Here is a 25,009-nt window from a genome sequence, read left to right as displayed (position 1 = left end):
AGGCCCACTGTTCAAAAAGAACCAAGCCTAGACGTGCTTATGAGCCACTTAATGGAGTACGCCAAGATGCCCAAAAAGACCAAACTAAAGTGAGCAGACACCTACCGCAATCACACCAATTGCAATCATGAACAAATGAAACACGAACAGAAAAATATGAACTACAATGCAAGAACTATGCTATTTCTTCTGATCCCGGTCCAATTATTGTGTGGCAGTTACAATACTGCAACCATAGAATTTTTAAAACATGATCGAACTGCACAAATATTTAATCTCCACGAAGCAAGACCTTCAATTTATTGTGTTCATATATTTCATTTTTCCGGAGCGCACTTGACACCACAGACCTCAGTGGGTCTTGCGCTCACTGCTCAACCAACATTTCTCCGGGGCCTGATGCATGAGAGCACCACCAGGGCTGTCTCAGTGCAGGTCCCAGTGCTTTAGAGACATTGCACCAATGTTTCTGCACGTGACTGAAAGTCCTCTTGATGTTGCCCTCGATATCTCAACTCTCGCATTGTTTATTTTCACTGCATAAAAACACTGCCGGAAGTTTCTTGACAGGCGGCTCAAAAAGAATTCATGTTGACGTGTCACGCCAAAACAGAACTTGCTTTATTCACGAAGCTGACAAAGCAAGAGAAGCCGCCTTAACTGAAACAAAAAGTAAAATTTTTTTCTCAAGTGCATGCAAGTAAGTGCCCAAAAGCTTTGCTATCCAACTACTACCTCCTTAGCCCACGACAATCTGCATGTCTTACACATCCAACCACAGCCTTCTATCTACACAAGTGTTTCTGGCACTTTCAATATTCCTTCGACTGTTACGAACAGCCACTGGCCTAACCTGCAAGTGTGTATCACAAGTATGCTGCAGCAGAAAAAGAATATGACTGCTCTTTCCTATGCAGCACTATCAAATCGACACTAAATCTGTAGCTATTTTCAAACTGGTTTATTTGCAGAGAATCCAAGATCCCAGCTTGGCCTCAGCGCAACAAGTTCCATAACTTATACAAGTTAATAAGCCAACAGGCCAAGCAGTAAACCAGGTAGCAATATTTTTACGGACCACGAAGCAGCGATGTGCATTCACAATCGGGATCACGCCACAGCAGGGAAAGCAGCGTTCACTCCTCCACCTTCTTCTCTGCTTCTCGCCGATCCCTGCCCTTCCGGATATCATAGGCATTCAGCAAGTGTGTAACAATATGATGAAACTTAAGGGCATTTTCCTCAGTGCCCAGATAGCTGTGCACTATAATCTCAACGGCGACCTTTTCAAGGCACAACCACCACTTTATGGCCAGCTGACTTTACCGAAGTTATGCACTTCCTGCTGCTAAGGCTTGCTGCATACAAGATGTCGCATACAAGTTCTGCAGAGCCCCTGCGAACAACATCCCCAGCCAATGAGTACAACTGCACATGCGCAAGTCTATAATGTTTTGCTTGCCCGTGAGGTGCATTATTCAACCTCAAAAAGGGCATGGGTGCCACCGCTCACAGCCAGCTTGATGCAGTTGCACAAATGCGGCTTCCTGGGAAGGGACACTGAAGTGAATGTGTCAAATTATTGTTTGTGGCTGCAGAGCATAGCATGAAACTTTGAAGCAGTCATGAACAGGGCACATTCTTTAAGTCACATGTAGTCTTTGAAGAAGCAATGGGCAATAAAAAAATTGGCTACAATTGCAGTGCGAGCCTCTGGAACACATGCAACAAACATGGCTACTTTGAAGAAGACTGAAATCGACCCCCTGCGCCAAGTGTGGCTTCCTGTAAGCGTTTGGGTGCCCGCTTTAGCAGTCATCGGTGTGGTCGTGCACGCGGTTCCTGAAAGTGCGTCCCCCACCCCGCTTGGCACGTGTGGCAGCAGAGGTGGCCAGCCCACACGTGCAAGCATGCTGATAACTCTCCAGAGGATGTGGACAGTGCAGCGACACTTATTTCCAGCACCTATTGTCAAAATGAGGTCAGCTGTACTTCATAGCCGCTTACAGGTGTGACAACACGCTATTTCTGCAACTGCTTGCACCGAAATTGCATTACGAGTGCCACAGGCTGCGCATATCAGCCACAGCAGCATACAAAACCAGCACATAATGCGTAACACAGCAGCGCTGAGCAAAAACCGGGCAGTTTAGTTAGCACACCTAGTGTCCAAAATGCAAAACCAGAATCTGTGAACTAAAATGCAAGTAATCCCAATCTTGCACAGCTGAATTATTCAAACTACAAGTATTTCACGCTAACTAGCACCTGACAAAAACATCACAGCCCAATGTATGCGCCTCTCTTAACGGGGCTCAAAGCCAGCAATCTTACAGCTAAACAACAACAAATAAACTACAGAAAGCAACGACACCGCACATCCATGATTTGAGAAATGAAAGGCAAGAGGTCATAATGTTGCAGAGATGGAGTATTTAAAGTAAAAGGATTTCATGTTACCTAGCAACCGCAACCATCTTAAAACACCACAGCCCAGCTCACCAACCTACACATAATCCCACTCGCAAAACCCGAAGCCAGCATTTTGACATGCGCACGCACACAGCTGGGCTTCTCACGCTCGTGCGAGTCGGTGCAGTCGTGGCCCGTGGAGAAAGGGGGCCCGTAGCGTTTTATGCTAATACTACACACGAGGGGGAAAACAGTTTCTCAAGCGCCTCGGAGGCCACTGTTACAATGTTGCTTGGCCCGGCTTGCAACATGGCTTCTTGTCACCTTCTTAATGCACATACAAAAGCTTGAGTACCCCAATGAGTGGGAAAACCAGCGCCAACGTCAAGAACCCCCTCGGAGGCCACCAAGCTTGAGTTACGAGTCAACCGACCAAGCAGCTGGCTTTTTCTTTCCACCTCCTCCTCTCTTAGTACACCCAAAATGCAGTTCCACCAACCTTGCAACCATCCAAACATGCGGCCTAGCCAAATTGTAAAACCTGTAGCCCATCTTGTGGGCTGCAGTGGATGGCATATGTCAATTTAGAAAAAAAAGAATGCTAATGTTCAATGCAGACAATAGAGCGTTCTGGTATATTTCACACTCTCGAAAATTCAGCCACTAAGACCAGAAATATGTGCCACGTTGTGCTTTACAAGAAAACGTTACAGAAGCTGGGCTGGAGAACAGGACGTACCTGTTTTCTAGCGCTGCCCAGGTGCAAATACCACAGCAAGCAAAGAAGTTTGTGTCGAGTCTGAAGAGAAACCTGGATCTGTAGCTACCAGTTGCTGCTTACAAAATCTGAGGGGTCTGCGATCATGCCAGCCAATGATAAACAGTGTACTGACGCTTACATTAGGCACTGGCAATACCTTTCACCCAAAGTTGGTGCATTCACTTGAAAACCTAAAACTACAATGCAGTATAGTACTTCCAATAAAATGAAATCTACACAACTGACAAGCCCCGTCCTTCTAATGACACATTTGCCCTAAATGAATGTTTCTTGCATTCTAGCCGCTAAAGGGAAGCGAACTTCTTAATTCATCTCAACCAAGTTTGCAAAAGAAAAAAAAAAAAAAAAAATCCCGGGACATCTCCACTAACGTGAAACCTGTGGAGGGGCGAACCATGCTGTATAAGTGTATTCTCGGCGCCTTGGCGTTCTTGCCAATGAAAATGTAACTGCTGGGGAATAGAGGTGTACCGCTTCACTTTCTTATCTTTGAAGCACGAAGCTCTCTAGTGCGAGGCGTACACGAGCTTCCCAGTGTTCCAGAAGCGCCAGTACATGAGACGATGATTAGGACGACGACAGGAGGCCAACCGCCCCAGCCCCTAAGGGGCTTCGCCCCTAACAAGCCTTCTCATTCACCGAAACGTTTACAGCCTTAGGAATATAATGTGCCTACTGGCAATAAAATTTTCAGCTATACTTTAATTATTTGCCAGTGACATGACAGTACTGACGTGAGCATGAAACCATCATGAACAATTCCTTGCTCTGGCCTGAGTGAACTGAGCTCTACATATTGAAGGCTTGCTTGAAGCACACAGAATGCTCCTTAAGGTGCTACTTTAGCCACTGCTTATGTACAAGCTTCATCTCCCACAACAACCTGAAGGCAAATGGACCAAGAGCACAAAAATGGCTCAGTTCGCAGCACAAGCTGCTTTTGCACCAACATAAATACCAATAATATTAGTATATCCTAACCATATCCCAATTATAGCTCACATACATTTGAGAAAAAGCCTTTCTGTACACCCACCATCTCAAAGAGTGAAACTGGCACGACACTTTAGCATGCCAACAACTATCCTGGAACCAAGAGGCTCGTTCGTCTCTTGGTTCCACTCTTGGCCTTCTGGCCGCCATGAGTAAAATGCTTTCGCATGATGGGACCTGTTCATTTGCAAGATGCACGAAACGTGCACATACGCAACTCAGGCTAGCCAAACCTCACTACAATGGACTTCTAAACTGCAGCACTCTGACCTTCAAGCAAACAGTTCGAGACTACCAAGTTAAGACTGAACAGCTTGATGTGCAGGGCCATCATTATTACATCACAGGATTCCCAAAGCATCTGTTAAGAAAATATGCACACAAGCATGTCAAAGGCGCACACCGGTATCACAGAAACAGCCGGAAATCTACAAGAACTAGCGAAATGCCCTGATGTTAAAGTAAGCCACCTTTACAAGAGGTAAACATAATTAGGATCACTGCAAAGGCATTTGGCTACACACAGTGTTAAAACAAGGACAACTCATGAGTACACGAACAAACACACACACACACAGAAAGGGCACGGTCGCAGTGCCAACAGCTTGGCAATCTTGCAATGAGGGCGCAAAAGCAGCGAGGGGTCGGGAACGTCCTAGGTGCGGGCGCGAGTAGCCGACCGCGAAGCTGCGGCCTGCTTGTGGCCTCCGGCCGTGCTGGTGCACTTAGCCGGCTCCAAGACGGCGCCCTCCTTGTGGCCGCTGACTCGTATGGAGCCTCCGGCCATCTTGGCTCCATAATGGCCGGCCCAGAACTGGGTGTCGCTCCCATAGTGCCAGAACTTGACAAAGCGCACGCCCTTGGGGTAGTCACGGAAGACGTGCTTCACCTGCGCAAAGGATGGTAGCCACACATGACCATGCAGATGCCAACGGCAAATTCCTCAACACCTAACAGGTGTTGATAATGACTGGATTTTTATGGCGCAAGGACAACTATGGGCAAAGAGCACAAGAAAGGTTACAGTGGAACCCCGTTCATGCAATTTCCACCGAACCAGGGAAGAAAAACGTAGCAACCAGGAAAACGCCGCTGTGAGGAAACCTTCGAAAATGAACAAAAACATTGTAGCTTTGACTTGCAACTATGCATTTCTGTGGCTTTCGCTTTCGAACCTTAAAGCTTGCGGTCGCAATTTCGACGGTGTACTCAAAGCTTTAAGTGCACAATGATGACGAGCGCGCGTGCTATTCATGCGGTGGTGCTTTTATGGCAAATACACACTTTCGGCATTCCGAAGTGAAACTACCGCTGTAAGCCCAGTGATTATGGTGATAGCTTAAAGTAGCATACAGCCATCTAGTGGTGACGAATTGCACCCACGTGTGGCTTCATGAAGTCAGTTCCATAGCCAAGCCCAGCAAAGACTCGTCAAATGTCAAAATGGTGGTCCGCGCATGTTTCGTGGGTGGGTTTGGAGTGTCAGATTGCGACGAATGATCCGGGAACGTACTCTGGGCCACGATGTAATAGTGAGGATTTTAATGCATGGGACTATGTGAGCTGCGCCGGGACAAGACATAAACAACGTAGCAGCTGTGAAAACGCAGCACTGAGGAACATAAGAGCGGGGTTTTACTGTATTGCATTAAAGTGGTGTGAAAGTAAATACTAAGTGAAAATAAACGTGACATGAATTACAGATGACTGGTATAAAGGGCTACGCTGTGATTATGCGTGGTATGGAACGAGGTGTAAAAATTGGATTTCTGACACGCTGGGTTCTTAACACTTGGCTGGTGTTCAGGGCTTCGACCTCAACTAAGTGCAGTGCCAGCGCATCCTCCAGCAGCAACTGCTACAATATGGTCAACTTGAAGAGTTTTCATCGTGAGACAATGTGTTTTTTAGTGCTAAGAAATTGTTTCGCTGGAAAAAATTTCAGTTTGTTAGCACTAAGAAATTGTTTCACCAGTAAGAAATTTCGTTTTGTTGGCACTAGGACATCGAAATAAGAATTGTTCAGAGTGTGGCTGCTTTTCTGATGAAGGCCAAGTTTGGCGCACATTAAAGATCCCCTGCGGAGGCTGAAATGGATCCGGAGCCCTCCACTACAGTGCACCTCTTGGCCCAGGTGTGGCCCTTTCGTGACCAAGCCTATTCACATCTATCACCGGTGACCGATGCTTTGCATTGCCGATTTTGACATGTTGTTGTTTCTCGTGCACCTAAGGCGGTCAGCCAAGGCACCGCACTTTTGCAATCAGTTTAAATTTTCGCTCTGCGGTGACACTGAGACTTTTGCTGGCGTTTTTTTCAAGCTGAGGTGCATGTGTTTCTGCTAAAGGGGGCATGGTGCTGCGCTTGACAAAAAAGCATACCGCTCGTAGTTGGGCTGCATTACCATCAAATTTTCTCAATCAAAAGGCAAGTCAAATACCAAACTATGTGATCAGCTTTGCAATCCGACAGTGTTGAGAGGTGATAATTACCCGAAAGTGACACCAGCTATTCGCTTGTTTCGGAGAAAGAGTAGCTTTATTCTACCAAAGCTTTTTTCTGAAGGTTCCCCGCGTGTCTAACAAGTGGACCTGGCATTTTAAGCCAGTTCCCAGCAGTTTCGGTCTTGTTTTTGCATTGTGACTTTTTTATTTGCCGCTACTACACAGCTACCCAACTTCACGGCAATTTGCCACGGCGCCTCCGTCGCATGCTACTCTTCCTCGAAAAAGGTATACTGCTTGTGATTTCCCTTCACCCATGCCCTAGTTCTGCGATAACAGCTCCAGCAGAAAGTTGAAAGATACCACCAAGTCGTCGGATATCAGTTCAGACAAGGAGAGCCAATCAGCCTTGAACAACGCCAGCTGTTCACCGGCCAGTTTCGTTTCCGTACGAGGGTATTTCCGGGGGTCTAGTGTCGCTTCTTAGCAGAACTGCCTAGCCTGACAAAGCCTCCGACAGGCTTGATATTGTATCTTATCGAAAATGTTAGGTGGCGCTGCATTGTAGGAGGCGTGTGGTGCTGAACTCTTTTCGTCGCACAACAGCTGCTTGGTGAAAGCTTGCTAGGCACGATTCTAGCGCATCACACCTTATTCCTGCAAGCAGGGCTACCATAGCGAGTCAGAAGATGATAATAAACTGCAAGTAAAAGTTCTGACAGATAAGTGATAATCAGAACATCAACAACCATCCACCACCCAGTTTGGTTTTCAACTCCAAGCTGATTTTTCACGACGCTTGCTTGCCCTAAACCTTGTGCTAACCGTAGTTATTTTACACCACGTGGTGACTAATTGGTGGCTCTAATACTCTCAAGCCACCAGACTTCTTCCAGAGAACCATCCAAAATAGCACATTTCAAAATGGAGGTTGGGCTTCACCACAAGGTGCGACACCAGACATGCTAACATTTTTTTAACATGAAAGTGTTTTATGGCTGGCTACACAAAGATTTTGGTGACGTGATATCCATCACGGAAGTGACGTTGCCAGAAAAAGTGCCATTGACGCGGCGGCGCCCGGTTTCAATCCCACGACTGTCTGGCCGCAACGGGAGGTGCATGGCTCTCTTCCCACTGCGCTAAGAACAGAGACGTGAGCACATGCTACGAACACGCCTTATGCCCTTCCCATGACCCATTCAGATGGTGCGCGGCGTCTGGAGGAAGCGAAGTGAAGTAGCGCATCATGACGCCAGTGAGTGCCGACAGTTGGCGCCTCGATGCCGGCGCCTTCGTGTGCGGGGGACGTGCGTGAATTGAGGCACCCTCCCCTGTTTTTAGTTTATTGCGTGTCGGTGTCACTTCGTCTGGCGGGGTCAGGCTCGCGAACCCTTCGCACAAGAAGGACATTACTTTAACATTCAAGTGCTCCTGTGAAGGCCCCTTTCACTTTTGTGTTTTGCCGATTCCTATGAAAGGAGGATCAACCACATTTTTTTATATCTGACAAGTTTTTCTGCACCCCTCAATTGTTTCTACATTTCACATACTACTGATTGTCCGTTATGACACACCACTTTCTCTTCCCCTTCACGAGTGATATATCAGCATCCAGCTAGCTGCCCCCTGATGCCAACACTTCTCCCAAATTTCTTAGTTGTACACTGTGACTTGCATTGAAAAATAATAGTATTAACAGTAATAATAATAAAAAACATTACACCTGAAGCCATTTTGTTTTTCTGAAAAGGAGTCCCTCCCGGATTACAGGGCGAACTTTTACGTGCCGTTATGTTATTCCAACTGCCTAAAATGCGGCTTTGACAACCCTGGCGGGGCAAAATGCTCGATAAGCAAACCCGAACCAAGGGAGCCCCACAATGCCAGCCAGCACAGTCGAAGCTACTCACAACAATCCTGTTAGCCACGTGGTGCAGATGATAATAACTGGAGCTCACAATAGGCAGCCTTCCATTGCCCCAAATGCTTTCATTTCTCATCACAAAGTATTCATTCAAGCCGACAAACGTGCTTGGTTACCCAGCTGCCTTTATCACACACTAATCCACTTCATGGACAGCACTTGCGTAGCTGCTGCAGGAGCTACAACTGACGAAGAAAAGTACACCGGTGGCATTTAATGTGCGGAGGCGACTTGCCGCTACGCTGGCCTAAATCTAGGGGTTGAACACTGAGGGTGGTATATCTCAAGGACAGTCATGATGCTTGCTGGTTTATTTAAGTATTCCCTCTGACGACACAAAAGCTGGGCGGGACAGTAGCTGGTAAATCGTCACTACTTCATCCGTTTTCCTTATTACTTACTGTCATTGTTAGAATTGCACTGCCTTTAAAATTGCACAACTTTTATTGGGGAAAAGCCGCATTTTGAATGCACCAGAATTCCATTTAGTTTTTATGATCACTTTAAATCAGAAAATCTTTTTTACACTTTGCTAATAGTAATTAGCTCACTGAACCAGCTTGCGAACCGGTTCGCATTGGGATTTAGTCGAAGCGGAGCACAATGAGGTCACCCGAAACGTAACCTTTGCCCAATCAGATTCCCTGCAGGCCCTGCTGCACAGACAGTGCCCGAGAGACGCCGATGCAGACACTTGCCTGGCTCCACTGGCGGCCCACCCACTGTTCAGTCACAATTTCGCCAGTGGCAAACTGCTGCACGGCTTTCCTCTTCTCGTTCAGCAGCGATACGGTGAGCTGGTACGTGCAGCCACAGTCAAATCGGGCCGCATGCCTGGGACAGATCACAGGGGACAATTGTGCGGGCAGCAACGGAGGATCACGGGTGCGCACACAGCTAGCATGTCCTCCCGTCGCCACGTGAAGCCAGCCCTCCCGTCCTCCCAATTTCATTTTCTTGGGGACGGAAAGGGCTGCTTCCCAAGAATGCATACCGATTACCCTTAGCGGACCGAAACTTTTAACCACTTTCCAGCTGCCCTGATCCAAAAATATTTCGCCAGTTTCCCGTGCCGCAAGAGAAACACAAACTGTGCAAGAAAAACTCAGGGGGTATTTATTTCTTCTCTTGCATTCTGCACGCAACTCCTTTCAAGATATTTGGGCACTCGCTTCTATCATCATCACTAATGTCAAATGCACCAGTGCGAAATGTGCACAGAGAAAAAGCGGAAACGCTTCTCAGCGCACAACTGAAAACGCTTTTGGAAGGCTCGTGCTGAACATGGTGCTGCACCCTAGTGCAAAAAAAAGTAAACTTCTACAAAGTTCCCTTATCCCTCAAGAGATGGCGCATCATGTTTACAAAGAATGCACGCGCGTCGCAGTGAAAAAAACCGCGAAATTTAACCCCAAACAACCTTGTCGGGCAGGGACACAGCTGGGCCAGGGTAAGCCAAACCATTAAACGTGCATCACTGACACACTCTAAGTGTTGCACAAGTACAGCTAAAGTCACGAAATTGTGCAATAATGTTACGAGAAGCTTTCATGCGCCATACATGTGATAAAAGAAAATACTGTCAATTCTGAAAGCAACCTCCTACTCTCTTTCAACTGCCCATCGTGCACTACTGCTGGTTTCCCTCCTTTGAAGACCCACCCTACAGGCCAACTTGGTCGCTGGGCATAACTCGTCCAAGAATGCGAATATTTGGTTGCCTGGCAGAGTGCGTGGAGATGCCGACTGCCCGTCACGCTGCCCAGTCAGTTACTGCATCGAACACCACACTAGACCATCCGGACGGAACACAGAACGCTTGCAATGACTGCTAGTCAGCCTTTGGCAAGAACTCCCTCCACGGCTATGTGCCGCCTCCTTCAGAAGAGGCAGCCTGACTGGTGCATTGCCTGACCAGCAGCCAAGAGGCCGAGTTCGATTGGGTGCGGAATGGTGCGAGTCGTATCTAGTCTCCCACTTCCAAGCTGCTGTCGCTCTCTTGTAGCTATTTGTAGACAGATTCTACAGGTACACAGTCTATATCACCAGTTTACATAGGCAGTTTATATAGCCACAGCTTATATAAGTAGCCAGCCGTCTTCAGAGTATCAACATTGTAACCAGAAATTTTTGTTCAAATTCAATACGACATCGCTGTTTTGTTCTACATTTTTTAAATGTTCCTTGGACAAAAAGCCTGGTGTATGGTCATCAACACAAAATACTAAATTTGTTTTGTGTTAGTCAACAACTTTACGTAGCTTGCTAAGATGCAGTCTTGGCGCACTTCATGAAGCCCCGCATATGGTGGCTTGTTAACACTTATTCCTGTTTGTGCTGCCTCAACACAACATCTCATCACAAGACAGACGAGGTCAGAGAAGAGGGATACAAGAACAAACCAGAGGTTCGTCCTCTTCAATAAACCAACCAGACAACCCTAAGCTCCTAGTTGTAGGCCCACTCAACACAGGTTAGGTGTCACATAAACAGGAAACAAGCACAATTCGTTAAAAGAGAAAAGAAAAAGTAACTTACCACTCTGACACTTCAATGTCAGGCCTGACATTGTCCAGCACTTCAGGGGGAATGCCTTCACTGACAAGACTGATGACCTGCTGCTTGGAGCAGGCCCCGTACGAAGTGGCAAAGCAGCCCTGGTTGTCTGCGGAGGAGAACAGAACACGGGCCCGTGCGTTGGTGAAGTTCTTGCCATAACATCTCCATGGGGGGCAGCGGTGAAAGGCTCTCAGGAATAGCGTAAACTGGCTTTGCTCTGTGGAGTCGGCAAATACAGTGTACTGCCCCATAACCGCCATGAAAACTGGGCAAGCATGATAGAGAGGCCCTCCTTGCTAAAGGGCTTAACCCTTTCCCATCTAAAGCTTTTACCCAGTTTCCGGCCGTCTCGGTCCGAAACTACTTTGCCAATTTCTGGCGCCCCGAAGAAAAACACAAAATGTCCAAGAAAAACTCAAAGGGTATTTATTTTTGCTCTTGCCTTGTGCTTGCAACTCTTTCACGGACATTTGGGCAGCGTGTGAAACTGCTCGAAGCATTCTTCTGGTTGCAGCTCAGGTTTTGCAGAAAGACAGTTTCCCACCTTCCTCCTTTTTGTTTTGCTATCGCTACAAACCGCACACCTGACAGATGCACGTAATTTTCTACCTCACTGAAGTCAGCATCGCCTTCGCTAAGTGCACCACCATAACACGCACGCGATGAGAAAGCGGCCCTGCTTCTCAGCGTACAGCGCACACGTGAAAATGCTCGGGGATCCAGAAGGCCCGTGATGAACATTGCGCTGCTGCACCCTTGTGCAAAAATATGTAAACTTCACTCATCCCTCAAGAGATGGTGCATCATGTATACAAAGAATGTGAGCGCATCGCAACGAGAAAAACCGTGAACTTTGACATTGAACACCCAAGTCGCGCGGAACTAGACAATGGACCACTACAGCCGTGTTGTGCTTTCAGGCAGGGCCCGACAACGGGCCAGAAAGGGTGAAGAGTTGTGGCAGCAAAACTGTGCTTTTTGGACGGATGTGCCTGTACGCAAGAAATGCGAGTACCCAACGTGTTTTCCATTTGGACTGACAGTGCCATCTCAAAGCATCAATTTCGGTTTCAGCCACTGAAAGCCTATACAGAAGGTGCGCAGGCTCAAGGACTATTTAGCATCCAAAGCGTCAAAATCGGCTTTAAAAGAATCCAAGGCAACCTTTCAGAACCCTGCTTTCCCCTCCAGCTAAATTAAAGGCTAATCCCGCCTCCTTCAGCCCTTTAGAAATGTACACATTTTTAATTTTGGTTTGCATTTTTGCCGTGCACGCGCTCGCAATTTTTGTCCCCGACTAATGGGTGTCGTTCACTGAGAGGAGGGGGACAGAATACTCCCGAGTTTGACCAGCTAGAAGCTCCTACGTAGCACACCTCTTTAAAGGGCCCATGCGGACAAAACACAAGCTTGGTTCATTCCAAAGATTGCCTCGTTAGAATCATACTGACACCACTCTTAAAGGAGCCGTGAAGAGAAAATGCAAGTTGGTTTTATTCGAAAGATTTCGTGTTTTATAGTGCCCCCAGCGCTTGTCCGGATACAAACGGTGCTTTATTCACTGAGAAATTAAACAATTTTGGTTAAAATTTTGATTTTCCCGCTCAATCGTGCGTTTTCGTGGTCCCAAATGACATCACAGGAACCGACTGCTCTGCAGCCTACAGTACCTTCATTCACGCATCCGCCGTACAGGGTAGAGACACGTATACGCTGGCGCCGCCATTTTCGGTTGCTCGCTCGCCGCCGAAGCAAGTCATTGTGTCAAAACCGCGCTAAAATTACGCCGCAACGCGGTTTACTGAAGAAGTTTGAATCATATTGTCTGTTTCGCGTTGCTAGGTCTCGTGGGAAGCGAAAAGAATAACGCGTTGAGCCCGTTGGCCCAATTGCGGCGGCACGGGACCGTTCAAAGGTTGTCTCCACCCTGTACAGCGGTGTTGGTTTGTTCCCGCGTTTCTTTACGTTCCGTCACCTAGATGGCGCCACCATACCGTGGCAAGCGTTTGGTTTGTTTTTGCCCGCATTTAAACCTGGCTTGTTTTTGTTCTGGGAGAAAATATTCGTTCCCTGAAACAGTGCTCGCTCGACAAATGGGGTCACGTAAGACACCGTTGCTTGCGTCAATCGGCCAGTGTCGTCTGAGACAACCCCAAGCCCCGTAGTGCTGTGCAGCGAAACCAAGCATGCTGTGCGCAGTTTGAACAGCAGAACGCATCAGTACTTCTATGTTTACATGTGCTTTCGTAACTTCCACTGTTTGTCCCATCATTCTTATTGCTTTGTAAAGAATGTGCCCTAAATTTAAGCGCAAATCGCTCGTTTGTCTAGTTTGTAAGCTCTACCTAATTTGCGTCTGCTTCTGCCAGCCTCCGCCAATCGCAGAGCTAAGCTCATGTGACAGCATAGGTTCTGTTGCGGGAAATGAGCTGGTGGGTCGCATGACCATTCCCGTTTTTCCTAATTATGTAGCTTATTTGAGCGAAGTTTACGTTAAAAGTGGTGTCAGTCTGATTCTAACGAGACAATCTTTTGAATGAACCAAACTTGTGTTTTCTCTTCATGGCTCCTTTAAAGGGACCCAGCAACACTCTTTGTGCAGTGCAAGTAAACCTGCACGACGTTAAGGCAGGGGGGTCACTTACCCCCGTATTAGCAAATGTAACTTAAGAATCACTTGTGCCTCTTGACTCTTTTCAGCACCTGAACGAGCTTCAATAACCAGAGGTACACCGAAGGGGTGCCTTTTTGCGAACTTGACACACTTTACCACACTCAAAATTGCTGAGAGGGTGCAGCCGGGATACGGTACAAGGTGGCGCCACTCGTCTCTCACCAGCAGAGACGGCGCTGGCCTTGGAAAGACACAGCTCTTCATTTTCGTGCAGCAGAACTCATCCCCGACGTGTCAAGGTTGTAGCAGCGGAGACGCGCGACTGCACGCATGCAAGACGGCCCGGCCCTTCACAACTCAAGCCCAAGCTGCACTAACGCACGGACACGCACAGCAGTTTGCCGTGCGGGCAGAAACAAATGTGAAGTGCAGTTACTCTTGCTACCTAGTGCGGTGTCATGTTACACAAGCAAAACCACACGTGGACGCTATGCTAGCCACAGGCGGGCAGCAGCTGCTTCGTTCGTCGTCACCATCATGACGAAACTGGTTTTCAGGCAACTCCAGACGTTTTCGTTACAGTAGGGTCAGTGTTCACTAAATTCCCTCATTGCTCCAGCCGATTTCTAAGCAAAAGAATGAACAGCTTGCCGGCTTTGTTGCATCAAGATTACCCGCCACAATGTTTCCTTACATACAGGTGGCAAACAGATGGGCTTCAATGAGGGTGGCGATGAGGAATTGAAAAACTTCGTTAAATCCAGGAATTCGTTACATAGAGGTTTGTTGCATCCAGGTTTTAACTGGCAGATGATCTGGTTGAGGGACGCTCGCACATACAAAGCCTTTCTGGCAATTCTGTCTGTTTCTAGCAGCGGCGACTCTGAAGATGATCGCGGATCACCAGATTTTAGTTGGGACGATGAAAACGCGTAGAACCAGCCCGGACCATCATCACCTGTGCCACCTGGTCGAACACAGCAGTTTCTACTGGGCAGGAAAGAAAAAGGTGTACGCACCAGGACATTAAAACTTTCCTGTAATGCACACGACTGCTACGCACACAATTTTTGTTTCAGATTACTCTCCCTTTTTATTTCGTTTATGTAGTGAGCACACCATTACAAATGTTCTATGAAGTTTCCCATAAGTGTTGTCTTTTAAGATTTTTTTCCCCATATTACATTCTGATTTCACTTTCTAAAGCAAACCCATTTCAAAAGTAACCTTACTTATCTTTCTATTGATATATATCATAACACCACAACCATTATATTACTCGTAACAAAAAGCACTAAAACCTACGAAAAGCCGCCCGTTTCCCACGGCAACGAAAGAGTTAAACAGAGGTTTCCTTAGGCTGCATGTGAGAATATCCAGGTGCGAGTGTACGTGCGTCTAATTACATATTAGACCTTTTGGTACTACAAAATTTTAGGGGTGCCTTATTGGCATCATTGCCATTGGAAAATTTGAAGTTTGGCATCGTACAGCAAATGTGTTACAAGTGTTTTTTGGTGGAAGAAATTGCTCACCAGCAGTCACACGGGGCAGCAACCAACAGGTAATAATAAAATTGTCTTCTTAAATGTCACAAAGAAATGATTTACTAGTGTTTTAAGCTACCATTTTCCTAACTGCACATATGTGCATGATTACCCAGCATTCCAATTTGCATTTGCAAAGTGGCCTGCATTTTTTCTTTTTTTTGTGATCCACTGCCCCCGTTAGCCACCATAAAGCATAAGAAGCAGAAAACACCCGGTCCGTACACATGTTGGCCTTACGACATGGATTATGACTGCATTATGGACAGGAACACGACGGTCGTGGAGTAAAAGCCGAAATCAATTGGCAGTTTTTGGTATCCACTGGTAGATACTGAAAAATTTGCTGTGCTGTATTCTCTAACAGCCAATATTTTTGGCAAATTTTCGCCAGTGCATCTAATGAAGTGATGCCCATTAATACCACTGATTGCACCAACCCATGGAAAAGGTGTTTCTCGCAACGGCCCTTTTTGCAATAAACATTGTACAGCGAGCTACTTATGGTGGCCCGCAGCCTACACGATGGAGTTAGGAGAAAAAATATTTCCTCTCTGCCATTTTTATAACTCAACGAAAAACAGCGCTGAAGACGGGACAAAGAAATGGAAACAAAACTCGCACCTTTCCCTAGCTTTTTACCGTCTTCATTGCTGTTTTTCTTCGATTTACAATGTGCTGACAAATCCCTCTAGCACAACCTTTTGCAATACGTTAAGCTAAACCTCAGACACCTGTCCCTCACAACGATCTTTTTCCTTCCCCGTTTTGACGCCTAGAGCACTGTGCAATCTTAAGGCGGTCAAATGAATGCACACCACTTACCTAGAGGCAGAGGGTCAGCACCATTCGGTGCTTCCTCGCGCTTCCATCCGTCGCCGCCGTTCTCTAATATCTGCCAGCGGTGAAAAGGGCCTAAAAGAATGTGAAAGAAATGGAGTCAACGTTTGCACCTGAGATGCTTACTGATTCTGCCCTAAAGATTACTGTACGAGCAAAACAAAAAAAAGAGCGACGCAAGAGCTACTACGGTGAAGCAGATTTGGAGCAGTTTCGGCCAATTTGTGCGCGATATAGCAACTTGAACGTGAAAACCGGAAAAAAAAAAAAATCAGGAAACTGACATCATACTAGCAAGTAAATTGTGATCACAAAGGGATTCTTCTTCGTGCCTACTGTGCTCAGTTATGCGGCACACTGATCGATGCCCTACCAAGGAATTCGGTATCAGTGCTCAAAGAATGGGGATGTGAACTGCGGTGCCCAGAGACGCCCGAATTCGCTATCTTGTTAAAGGACAAAGCGGCTAAGAATCATTTCCGGCACTCGTCGACCACCCCGAAGGCAGTTGGACATGAGAACAGACAGACTCGCAAAGTCACTCACTCTTGGGGGAGTCTCCGTGCACGTTACGGAGCAAGTTCCTGCCGTACGGGTTCCCGATGTAAATACGCTGGTAGTACCGCGGCGGCAGTTCCGACGGTCGGAACGTCGGGATGACTTTGTTCTCTCGCAGGCACTTACTCTTCCAAAAGGCGTTCCTGTCCACTATGGAACGAAAAAGCCTGCAGGTCTTGCGACAGTTGTTTATCAGGTCCTCCTGACCCACGAACAGCAACACATGTTCAATCAACGGGTCCGGAAGGCTTGTCAAAGGAAAAGGCTCAAAGGATTCCATTGGCTTGTCAGAGTTTGGGGTAGAGAATAAGAACCGTTTGATGTGCTTCATACCAGTGTTTCTCGCGGAGGCAGTGGCTTATACCGGCGCGGGTCCTATGGATGCCACATGAAACTACTGCTGGGCGGTCAGATCGTCTGCACGTCGACAGTTGGCGAGGTTTAGATGCTTCTCTCGGTGCGAGATGCCACGCCACACAGCAAACACCTTCTGATTCAACAGAGTATTCGCTGCGGGCTAAAACGGAGATTAAGAACAACAACAATAACAACAACAAAAAAGCGAGTGTTCGCAGGTGTCCTTCGGCCGCTTCGGCGCTGTCACTCCATTGTCACTCAGACCTCAAACGCGGCGTACGACATCCGTATAGGGGGAGAAATGGCTGGAAACGCTGATTGGTCAATGTGTGTGACGTCATTAAAATATGCATGACGTCATTATTTTTTTGGCGCTAGATTTATTTGTTTAGTTGTTGTTTCTCCCCAGAAATTTTTCCCTAGTCTTTGGTAAAGCGCTAGAATGCCTCCCTAGTCTGCCTAGTCCCCGCGCTTGGCCAAAATGGCGGAAAGCTCTTGCTTTTCAAGCGGGCTTCTTTGTGTTGAGATTGCAGAAGTTAGCTACTGAAGGGAAAATGTGTTAAAGACATGCATATACCTTAAAATTCGACCGATGCAATCGTCGCTTTCACGCAAGAAGAATCTGGTTATTGATCATGGTGTGGTGTGTTGAGTTTCAGCACACTGTAGATGCCACTGCCCGCAGTAAAAAAGGTGAGGCATCCATGTGCTCTGTTATTAGTGCTCGGTTATTTTTATTTTGACCTTCTTGTTTACTTTAAACATTCCTTTTACGTGAACTTTTGGGTCCGGTTGTTTTTCTTTTGCAGAAGGTGCACGCTCCACGTGCGTCATTCCATGAACTCAGTGTGTTCAGGGGAAAAAAAAGGGAGATAAAACAAGTTTTGACGACAGATTTGTTCGTGGAGCGATCGCATTGTATTCCATATTTTTCCTGCGTGGCGTGTGCAGGTATTGTTGCGCCTGTGCACTGAAATGACGACCGTCCCTGTGGAAATGACGATCACCCCCTTTGTCCACCCTGTTCAGAGCCTCAACCTTAGCAGCAAGGCGTACTTTCTAATAACATTTCGAGACCGCTTCCAACATTCCACAAATAATAAGTTTAAGCGCTTGCCTATCGTGAAATTCCTGATAGCAGATTGAAATGTTGTGTTGACATGGGCAGTGCATGCTTTAACGGCGGCGTGAATCACGAAAAATGGGTTTAGATTGCGATGTGGTGTGGCTACGCAGCGCAAGTGTGAAGGCCCGTTCGCACTTGCGACTGGAGCGATAGAAGCGACGCGATTGCTGTCCGCGGCGAAAAAAATTGGTCGAGACCAAACGAACAAGGAAAGCGGCAGAAATCTCGTCGCTTCTACCGCTCCAGTCGCAAGTGTGAACCACTTGCGACTGGAAAGAAACATATGTAGGTCATACAATTGTCCGGTATTTCCCATGAAATACTCTGTGTTTGATGCCTAATAAAATAAGCTGTATCCAAAAGCTGAACCTAATCGGCGGGGGCTTACAGCGAATGTATGACACGCTTCTATTTTTGTGCGCCTTCGGAAAACCCTGTTGCAGTAGACGATTACTTGTGGCTTCGCCGGAATGTTTTTTGTTGTTGTTTTACTCACAGAGCCTGCCTGACAGTACATCCGCCAGGTGGTAAGTGCGAGGCTCCTACAAAATAAGGCAAGAGCAACTCGCAAGCCTTGCCTAATTACCTGGCATAGCACAAAATCTGATATGGCTGCGGCAATTCTCATTGCATCCGTGATAATCCCTTGTATAAATTTTTCGCGGCAGTTGTTTCTCGTTAGCCGACTGGGGTCCGCATGACAACCTGCCAGTAAATTTCTTTTGAACCCACTCTTCCGGCATCCGTGAAAATTCCTTTTTAAAATTTCAGTCGGCTCCCGTTTGCTGTCTACAGAGATGTTTTTTCCACCAGCAAGACAGATAGATCTGCGCTGCTTTATGCACAAGCGATAAAACTATATGTTTCAATGGAGCCAGGCATACATCGCATTTTGTGATAATGTGCTCAGGCAGCCCGGACATGGGCCGCTTTAAATAAAGTTTGATCTCTCTCTCTCAGGCAAGCCGAACAACAAAGTGCATAGTGAAACTAGTAAGGCTTGAGCCTGGAGATTAGCTATGTTATGGTTAGCAAGAAATGAGCAACTGCTGGTAAATGTAACAAAAACGTTTTCAAGGAGGGACTTGCAATAATTTATGTGCACGCCACCATTATTGCTGCTCACGAACTTCATGCCCCCATGGATGCAGCACTAACGTATCTGGTAATACTTCAGGGTCTTGGGCATCTTGCTATCAATCTTTACATCACGCTTTTTCACTCCTGTGATAGTTCTAGTGTCTCTCTTCCAAAGCTGCACGTGGTTTGCAGCGCGGTATGCAGACATTTTTGCCATGAGCTCATCAAATGTGGCAACCAATGGAAAGTACCTCGTGGCCAGTTTCCTTCATTCCTTGCGATGGAGCACGTTGGTTGCGGCATCAGTCCTTAATTGAGGTGGTGTGGTGGAGCACTGAACGAGTGCAGGTGGATGCGCAGCTACTGCAGAGGAGGCCTCCCCCTTTGGCGCGCTGCAGCCAGTCGATGTGGCCCAGGGCCTGCTGCTCTACCGCCATCCCGATTGTCCACACCCCCGCCTTGGCCAGCGTCTTGTGGCACTGTGAGCTCCAAAGCAGGCACGGGCGCCTTTGCGGCAGTCACCCTCCAACTGCCACCAATTTGGTTTCGGCAAGGTGACCAGCGGCAGCGCACACATCAGCAGCCCTACAGCCAAAGGCTGTCTGTTGGGAGCAGCCACAGTCTTGGGCGGCCACCTTACTCACAGCCGAGGTGGCCATCCGGTCCTGGCACGGAGCTGCTTGGCAGCCTGGCAGAAGCCATCTCGGTGGTCCAGCATGAGCACCAGGTAGCGCACCCTGGTCTTCCACCCGAGCTGCTCGCTGTCGATTTGCAGGCATGTGATCCTGCAGCAGGCCTGGGTGTCCCAGTGAACAAGCATCGCCTCCGTCTCGGTGCCCGACAGCTGCAGGCTGACATTGGCGAGCTTGGCCCGCACTGCATCCGGGGGTGCCTGCAGCTGCAGAACGACGCCTCGGCAGCCCGCCATGGGGCCTAGTGCCTACAGGGCTGCGGCCGCGGCGTACACAGACAGGTACACCCTGTGCGCCCTTCTACTGTGCAGGCCGTCTGATAGTGCCACTGTGACCATGTTGAAGAGTAAGGGGCTGACGACTGTGCCCTACAGGGTGCCCACATCCACTGGTTGAGGCACCGACAGGGCGTTGCCTACCTGCCTTTGTGCCATGAGGCCCGTCACGAACGCCTCGACGGAGCCCCGCAGCTTGTCCGCAATGCCGGCCTCCTTTATGGCCAGGGAGATGACAGGGTGCTGGAGGTTGTTGAAGGCACCCTTTATTTCCCCCCCCCCCCCCTGATAGAAAAAAAAAAGCGCGGAAGTTTGCAAGCGCCCTTAACCCTTTGAGGGTCGAATTTTTTTAAAAAGAACCTTCCCTGGTGGTCAAATTAGTTTATTGCGGATTTGGAATGTACAAAATGTCTAAAGTCATGATTAAATGGTAAAAAATTATCAGGAACAGTATTTTGGGGTCAGCATCACTTAGAACTGAAAAATGTTCAATAGTATTTCAGAGTGTGGTATTCCTTGAAACACGGGTCTATGCACAGTGCCTTATCGAAGTCTGCACACATACAGCGCATGTCCGAAAATGAGCTGTCTTCTTCCGAAAAAAGGCTGTCTTCCGATTCAGATTCGGTGAAAGGAGTAAACTCAGAGTCAGAAGAGTCATCGCGGTCGGTGTCATCAGAGCGGGCAGTTCGTTGGGCCATATCGCTGCTTTGCCGTGCATCTGAAGAACTCGAAGGCAACCCAGTAACCGAGGAGAGCGAGAAAAAGCCGGTGATAAACAAGCTAATAGCAGCGCCAATATAGATAGAAATCAACTTCCGCCGCCCCCACAATGGAGTCTCCAATTAGGTTACTTCAGTTCCAAGCAAGGAGGGCAAGAATACCTAGAGAGCGTGGGTAATAAACAAGATAAAAGCAGCGCCAATATAGATCGAAATCAACTTCCGCCGCCCCTGATAGCGAGCGTCGATCAAGTTTCGCGCGCCTCCGATGCGATCACGTGGCGAAACTGAAACCACGAAACGCGTTAACACGTACAGACGCCGTAACGCGCTGAAGCCAGAGAGTTCTGTTTTTCACCGCAAGAAGGTAGCACAATCAAATTTCAAACACTTCTTGTAAGTCCCAGGAGGTGGCAGCACCTCCCAGGGAGCATGCATCGTTAATATGGCGTGAAATTTCAAACGGATGCTCGAAATCGTACCCGTACGGCAAAGACCTTGCGGGACGGAAAACCACCGCAGTACACGTACGGCAAAAACCCTCAAAGGGTTAAAGGCTATGAAGATAAAATACATGTTTGGTTCATTAAAAAGACTGCCTTGTCTCGATAACAATGATATCAGTCTTACAGCAAACTTCGAAGGAATTATCGATAGGGTATATTAAATTAAACATTTGAAGCAATGGCGAATCCCCGCCCACTTTCCGGCGGCGATTTCACTATGACAGCACAGGATCTTGTTGGATGATTGGTGCCCAACGACCTAAGTCATCGCCAAGGAACATGATTGCGTGATTTTTGAGGGGCCTTCATTGATCTTATCATTTGATCTTATCACGCGCAAGAACAGCGCTGTTAAGGGCGAAAATTACATGAACCTGGCAATATTAGTCCACACGCAAAGCGGAATAATTCAGCCATCGGCATTTGTTAAGTCATGCCAGTTTAAATTTGCGCTTCTGTTTTGAGTCTCATCGGGGCGGAGAAGCTTGTGCTTTTGTAACATAATGAATCTGGTTGACATTTCTGCACAACCCAAATTAGAGTCTGCTGTAATGAGCTTGGTGTTCTCAAGTAGTTGCATTCCTAGCGGTCACGTTTTCAATGCTTCTTACATAAATGCCCTATAATCTGCCTGAAGGCGTGTACTATCAAGCTATACCTTTTCTGGAGCAGCCACCCCCTTTAGTTACCACTCCCAGATGAGGTAGAGCAAGTCACTGCAAAGTTCGCCATTCAATGCTGTATCGAACTTTATATTTAGCAAGAAAAAATAACGCAAATACGGCGATGTCTGACCATACTTTTGCGGGCAGGCATGTTCTGTGCAAGCTGAGCAAAATATTGCTACGTTTTGAATTTTGTCGTGAGATCTGATGAAAGAGTTATAATGCGGTCCTACCATTTTGGTTTCAAACTTTAATGAAAGGACATACTTTTTTAGCTGACGCGTGCGCTGCCATTTTTCGGCCGAGTACACACTGCCGGTTTTAAAGCTAAACGATAAAAAAAGTATTTGCAGTTCATGAGCATGGGTGGTTCTGGAATGTATAGGGCGCACAGAAGTTTTGTAGTTTTCGTTGCAGACGCGGGAAATGGAAATTATGTTTGAAATCTTCTTTGTCCACCAGAAAACGGAGGATTGGGCAGCTGTGCAGAGCCAGCATGACCTTCGGGCATGGTGCGATGCCCGAAACAAGTCAGCATTTTGTTTCCCGGAGTGCACCAAGAAAACATGCGTATTGGCATGGCCCCGCATACAGAAAGACCAAAGACTACCATGCTTTAGCATGAAGCGGACAGTAATGACGCAGTTAAACTATTTCCTTGGTTGACAGCGACCATTATGTTCAAACTAAAGCATGGTTTCAGGCTACAACAGGATAGATTTGTTTCCCGGAGTGCACCAAGAAAACATGCGTATTGGCATGGCCCCGCATACAGAAAGACCAAAGACTACCATGCTTTAGCATGAAGCGGACAGTAATGATGCAGTTAAACTATTTCCTTGGTTGACAGCGACCGTGATGTTCAAACTAAAGCATGGTTTCAGGCTACAACAGGATAGATTTGTTTCCCGGAGTGCACCAAGAAAACATGCGTATTGGCATGGCCCCGCATACAGAAAGACCAAAGCCTACCATGCTTTAGCATGAAGCGGACAGTAATGACGCAGTTAAACTATTTCCTTGGTTGACAGCGACCGTGATGTTCAAACTAAAGCATGGTTTCAGGCTACGACAGAATAGATTGGCTAAAAATTGCAAAGTTGTTTACCGTGATAATTCCTTGGTTATTTCGGTTACTTAAGAAATGCTGACGATTGCTCAAAATGTGCTTCATGCAACATTTTAGAATGTATCAGTTGTGGATCCGGGAAGAATCACATTGGCGCGCACCCGTATGTGTGTGTGTGTGTGTGTGTGTGTGCGCGCGTCGAGGGGGGGGTGAGGGGAGGAGGCTGGCGGAGGTGTGCTGGTGCTCTTGAGAGGGCCTGTTGTATGTGGCCGTTTATTTAATTAGGAAATTCTGTTGTCATGCACGACCGATTGAGCCTTGAAAGAACGATAGTCCTGCGCCCACAGAACTTCAAAGAAGGCCAGGAAGCATTAAAGGAAAATTCTACCAGAAAGGCACCCCCTCTACCCAGCGATGGGAGATCTTGATGTCCAGCCCCGACCTGCGACGCAGCAAGAGCTCGCGTCCAGGGGCCAGGAGCTATTGGACTCATATGGGACTCGTGAATAGGGTTCCACCCCGTCTGACGCCTGCGAGCGTCACCTGAAATGGGCTCAGCGAAAGTTGTTTCTCTCTCTCTCTAGAGCTCTTCTTTGCCACCAGTACGAAAGTCCTTCACTTGGGCTGCGCACACCTATGGTTTTAAAATTGGGTGTAGCACTGGATTGCAGCCAGAACAAATATATATTTCATTCTTCATGTACTGATGCTACGCTGTCCCGATACACTCTGAGTAATCCTCTCCAACTTCGTGCATAATAAAATATTTGGGCCTTTACAGGAGTTGAATTTACATTTTCCCTCATTAAAAGTCACCTATCCGCTCCTCCGTGGGTGCATTCAATTACCAATTCAAACGCAAATACTGCATTCGGAATAAAACAAGATAGACATTTTTTAGCTCGGAGACACAAGGTACTGTGGCATCGTGTAAATATTACGAAGTGAATATTTAAATATCAAAGAATGCATAATTGATCTGCACCGCACAACTTAACTTTCAATGCAACCTCCATCATCAAAAGACATCAGTGATCATGTAAGGATTAGTGACTGGAAGAAAATGACTTACTATTCGATATCGCCGTTGTGACTCCGGCCCCTGAATATACACTGCTCTGGGCAGCCGAATATGGCCATCTGATCGTTGTTACTGTCGCGACGCCGTCTGCCTGTGGCAGGGCTGGTGGCCGTCGTGCCTTCACATTTAGGATAAAGTCTGGAACTGGCTCGGGGAGCCGCAGCACGCCCTTTTTGTCGACCCGCTGTTTTGCAGTTTCCTAGGTTAGGGGAGAATACCGCCGAACAAATCTGCCTAATCGCGGGGGTGAAATTGACTGTCGCAACATCGCCGTCGGAAGAGGACAACACTCAGTGCGCGCAATCTGAGCCCACTCCAACAAAACCCTCCGGGCCTCGACAGAAACGTGAAAAAGGAAGAATGAAGGGCTGACGCGAGGAAGAGGGGCGTACCTTGCGGTGTGTCTCAATCGCAAAGGCCCTCTGCCCGCACACGGCATTCATTCAGCTGGTGAAATGGGTGAAACTGCACGTTTCACCCATTACGTAGCCCATCGCATTCTTCAGTTACCTTGCACGAGTCTTGAATGTGTGCCCATGGCCACTTGATCTCCCCCTTTCCAGGAGAGGGAGCGGCCGTGATCAGCCACTGCCGCTTGCACATTGTTCTGCTTAACATACAAAGATCGTCTGTTCCCGTTCGGGCCTGCATTGTACCAGTCTTCAACCATCAATGGCCGGCGGTCCCTCTTTTTTTCCGCCGCGAGTTAGTGCGGACTGTGGTGCAGACCACTCCATGCTTCCCCGGACGAGTCAATCTCC

The 25,009-nt window shown here is 47.5% G+C and overlaps 1 protein-coding gene and 1 long non-coding RNA gene across 4 annotated transcripts; one reads left to right on the top strand and one right to left on the bottom strand.

Annotated features, from left to right (window-relative positions):
* Positions 1-946: 946 nt before the first annotated feature.
* On the bottom strand, positions 947-17,275 carry LOC144173856 (F-box only protein 6-like). Of its 2 annotated transcripts, none has more exons than XM_077702132.1 (5): positions 16,664-17,275; positions 16,103-16,192; positions 11,096-11,222; positions 9,256-9,391; positions 947-5,075 (listed from the first exon to the last, which is right to left on the bottom strand). In XM_077702132.1, exons 1-5 carry the CDS (start codon positions 17,004-17,006, stop codon positions 4,842-4,844), a joined length of 930 nt encoding a protein of 309 aa, XP_077558258.1. In that variant the 5' UTR covers positions 17,007-17,275; the 3' UTR covers positions 947-4,841. The 2 variants fall into 2 exon arrangements, with proteins under 2 accessions (XP_077558258.1, XP_077558259.1); XM_077702133.1 differs by having other exon boundaries at positions 16,802-17,275.
* A 77-nt stretch (positions 17,276-17,352) lies between these two features.
* On the top strand, positions 17,353-19,959 carry LOC144173855 (uncharacterized). 2 transcript variants are annotated; one of them, XR_013323395.1, is made up of 3 exons: positions 17,412-17,725; positions 18,657-18,685; positions 19,637-19,942. It is a non-coding gene; the product is annotated as an uncharacterized LOC144173855 (long non-coding RNA). The 2 variants fall into 2 exon arrangements; XR_013323396.1 differs by lacking the exon at positions 18,657-18,685 and having other exon boundaries at positions 17,353-17,725; positions 19,637-19,959.
* Positions 19,960-25,009: the final 5,050 nt, after the last annotated feature.

The sequence above is a fragment of the Haemaphysalis longicornis genome, unplaced genomic scaffold, assembly GCF_048455015.1.
Source record: "Haemaphysalis longicornis isolate Haplotype H1 unplaced genomic scaffold, Haemaphysalis longicornis Haplotype H1 scaffold_3, whole genome shotgun sequence".
Lineage (NCBI taxonomy): Eukaryota > Metazoa > Arthropoda > Arachnida > Ixodida > Ixodidae > Haemaphysalis > Haemaphysalis longicornis.
This window is presented reverse-complemented; position numbering and strand designations above follow the sequence as displayed.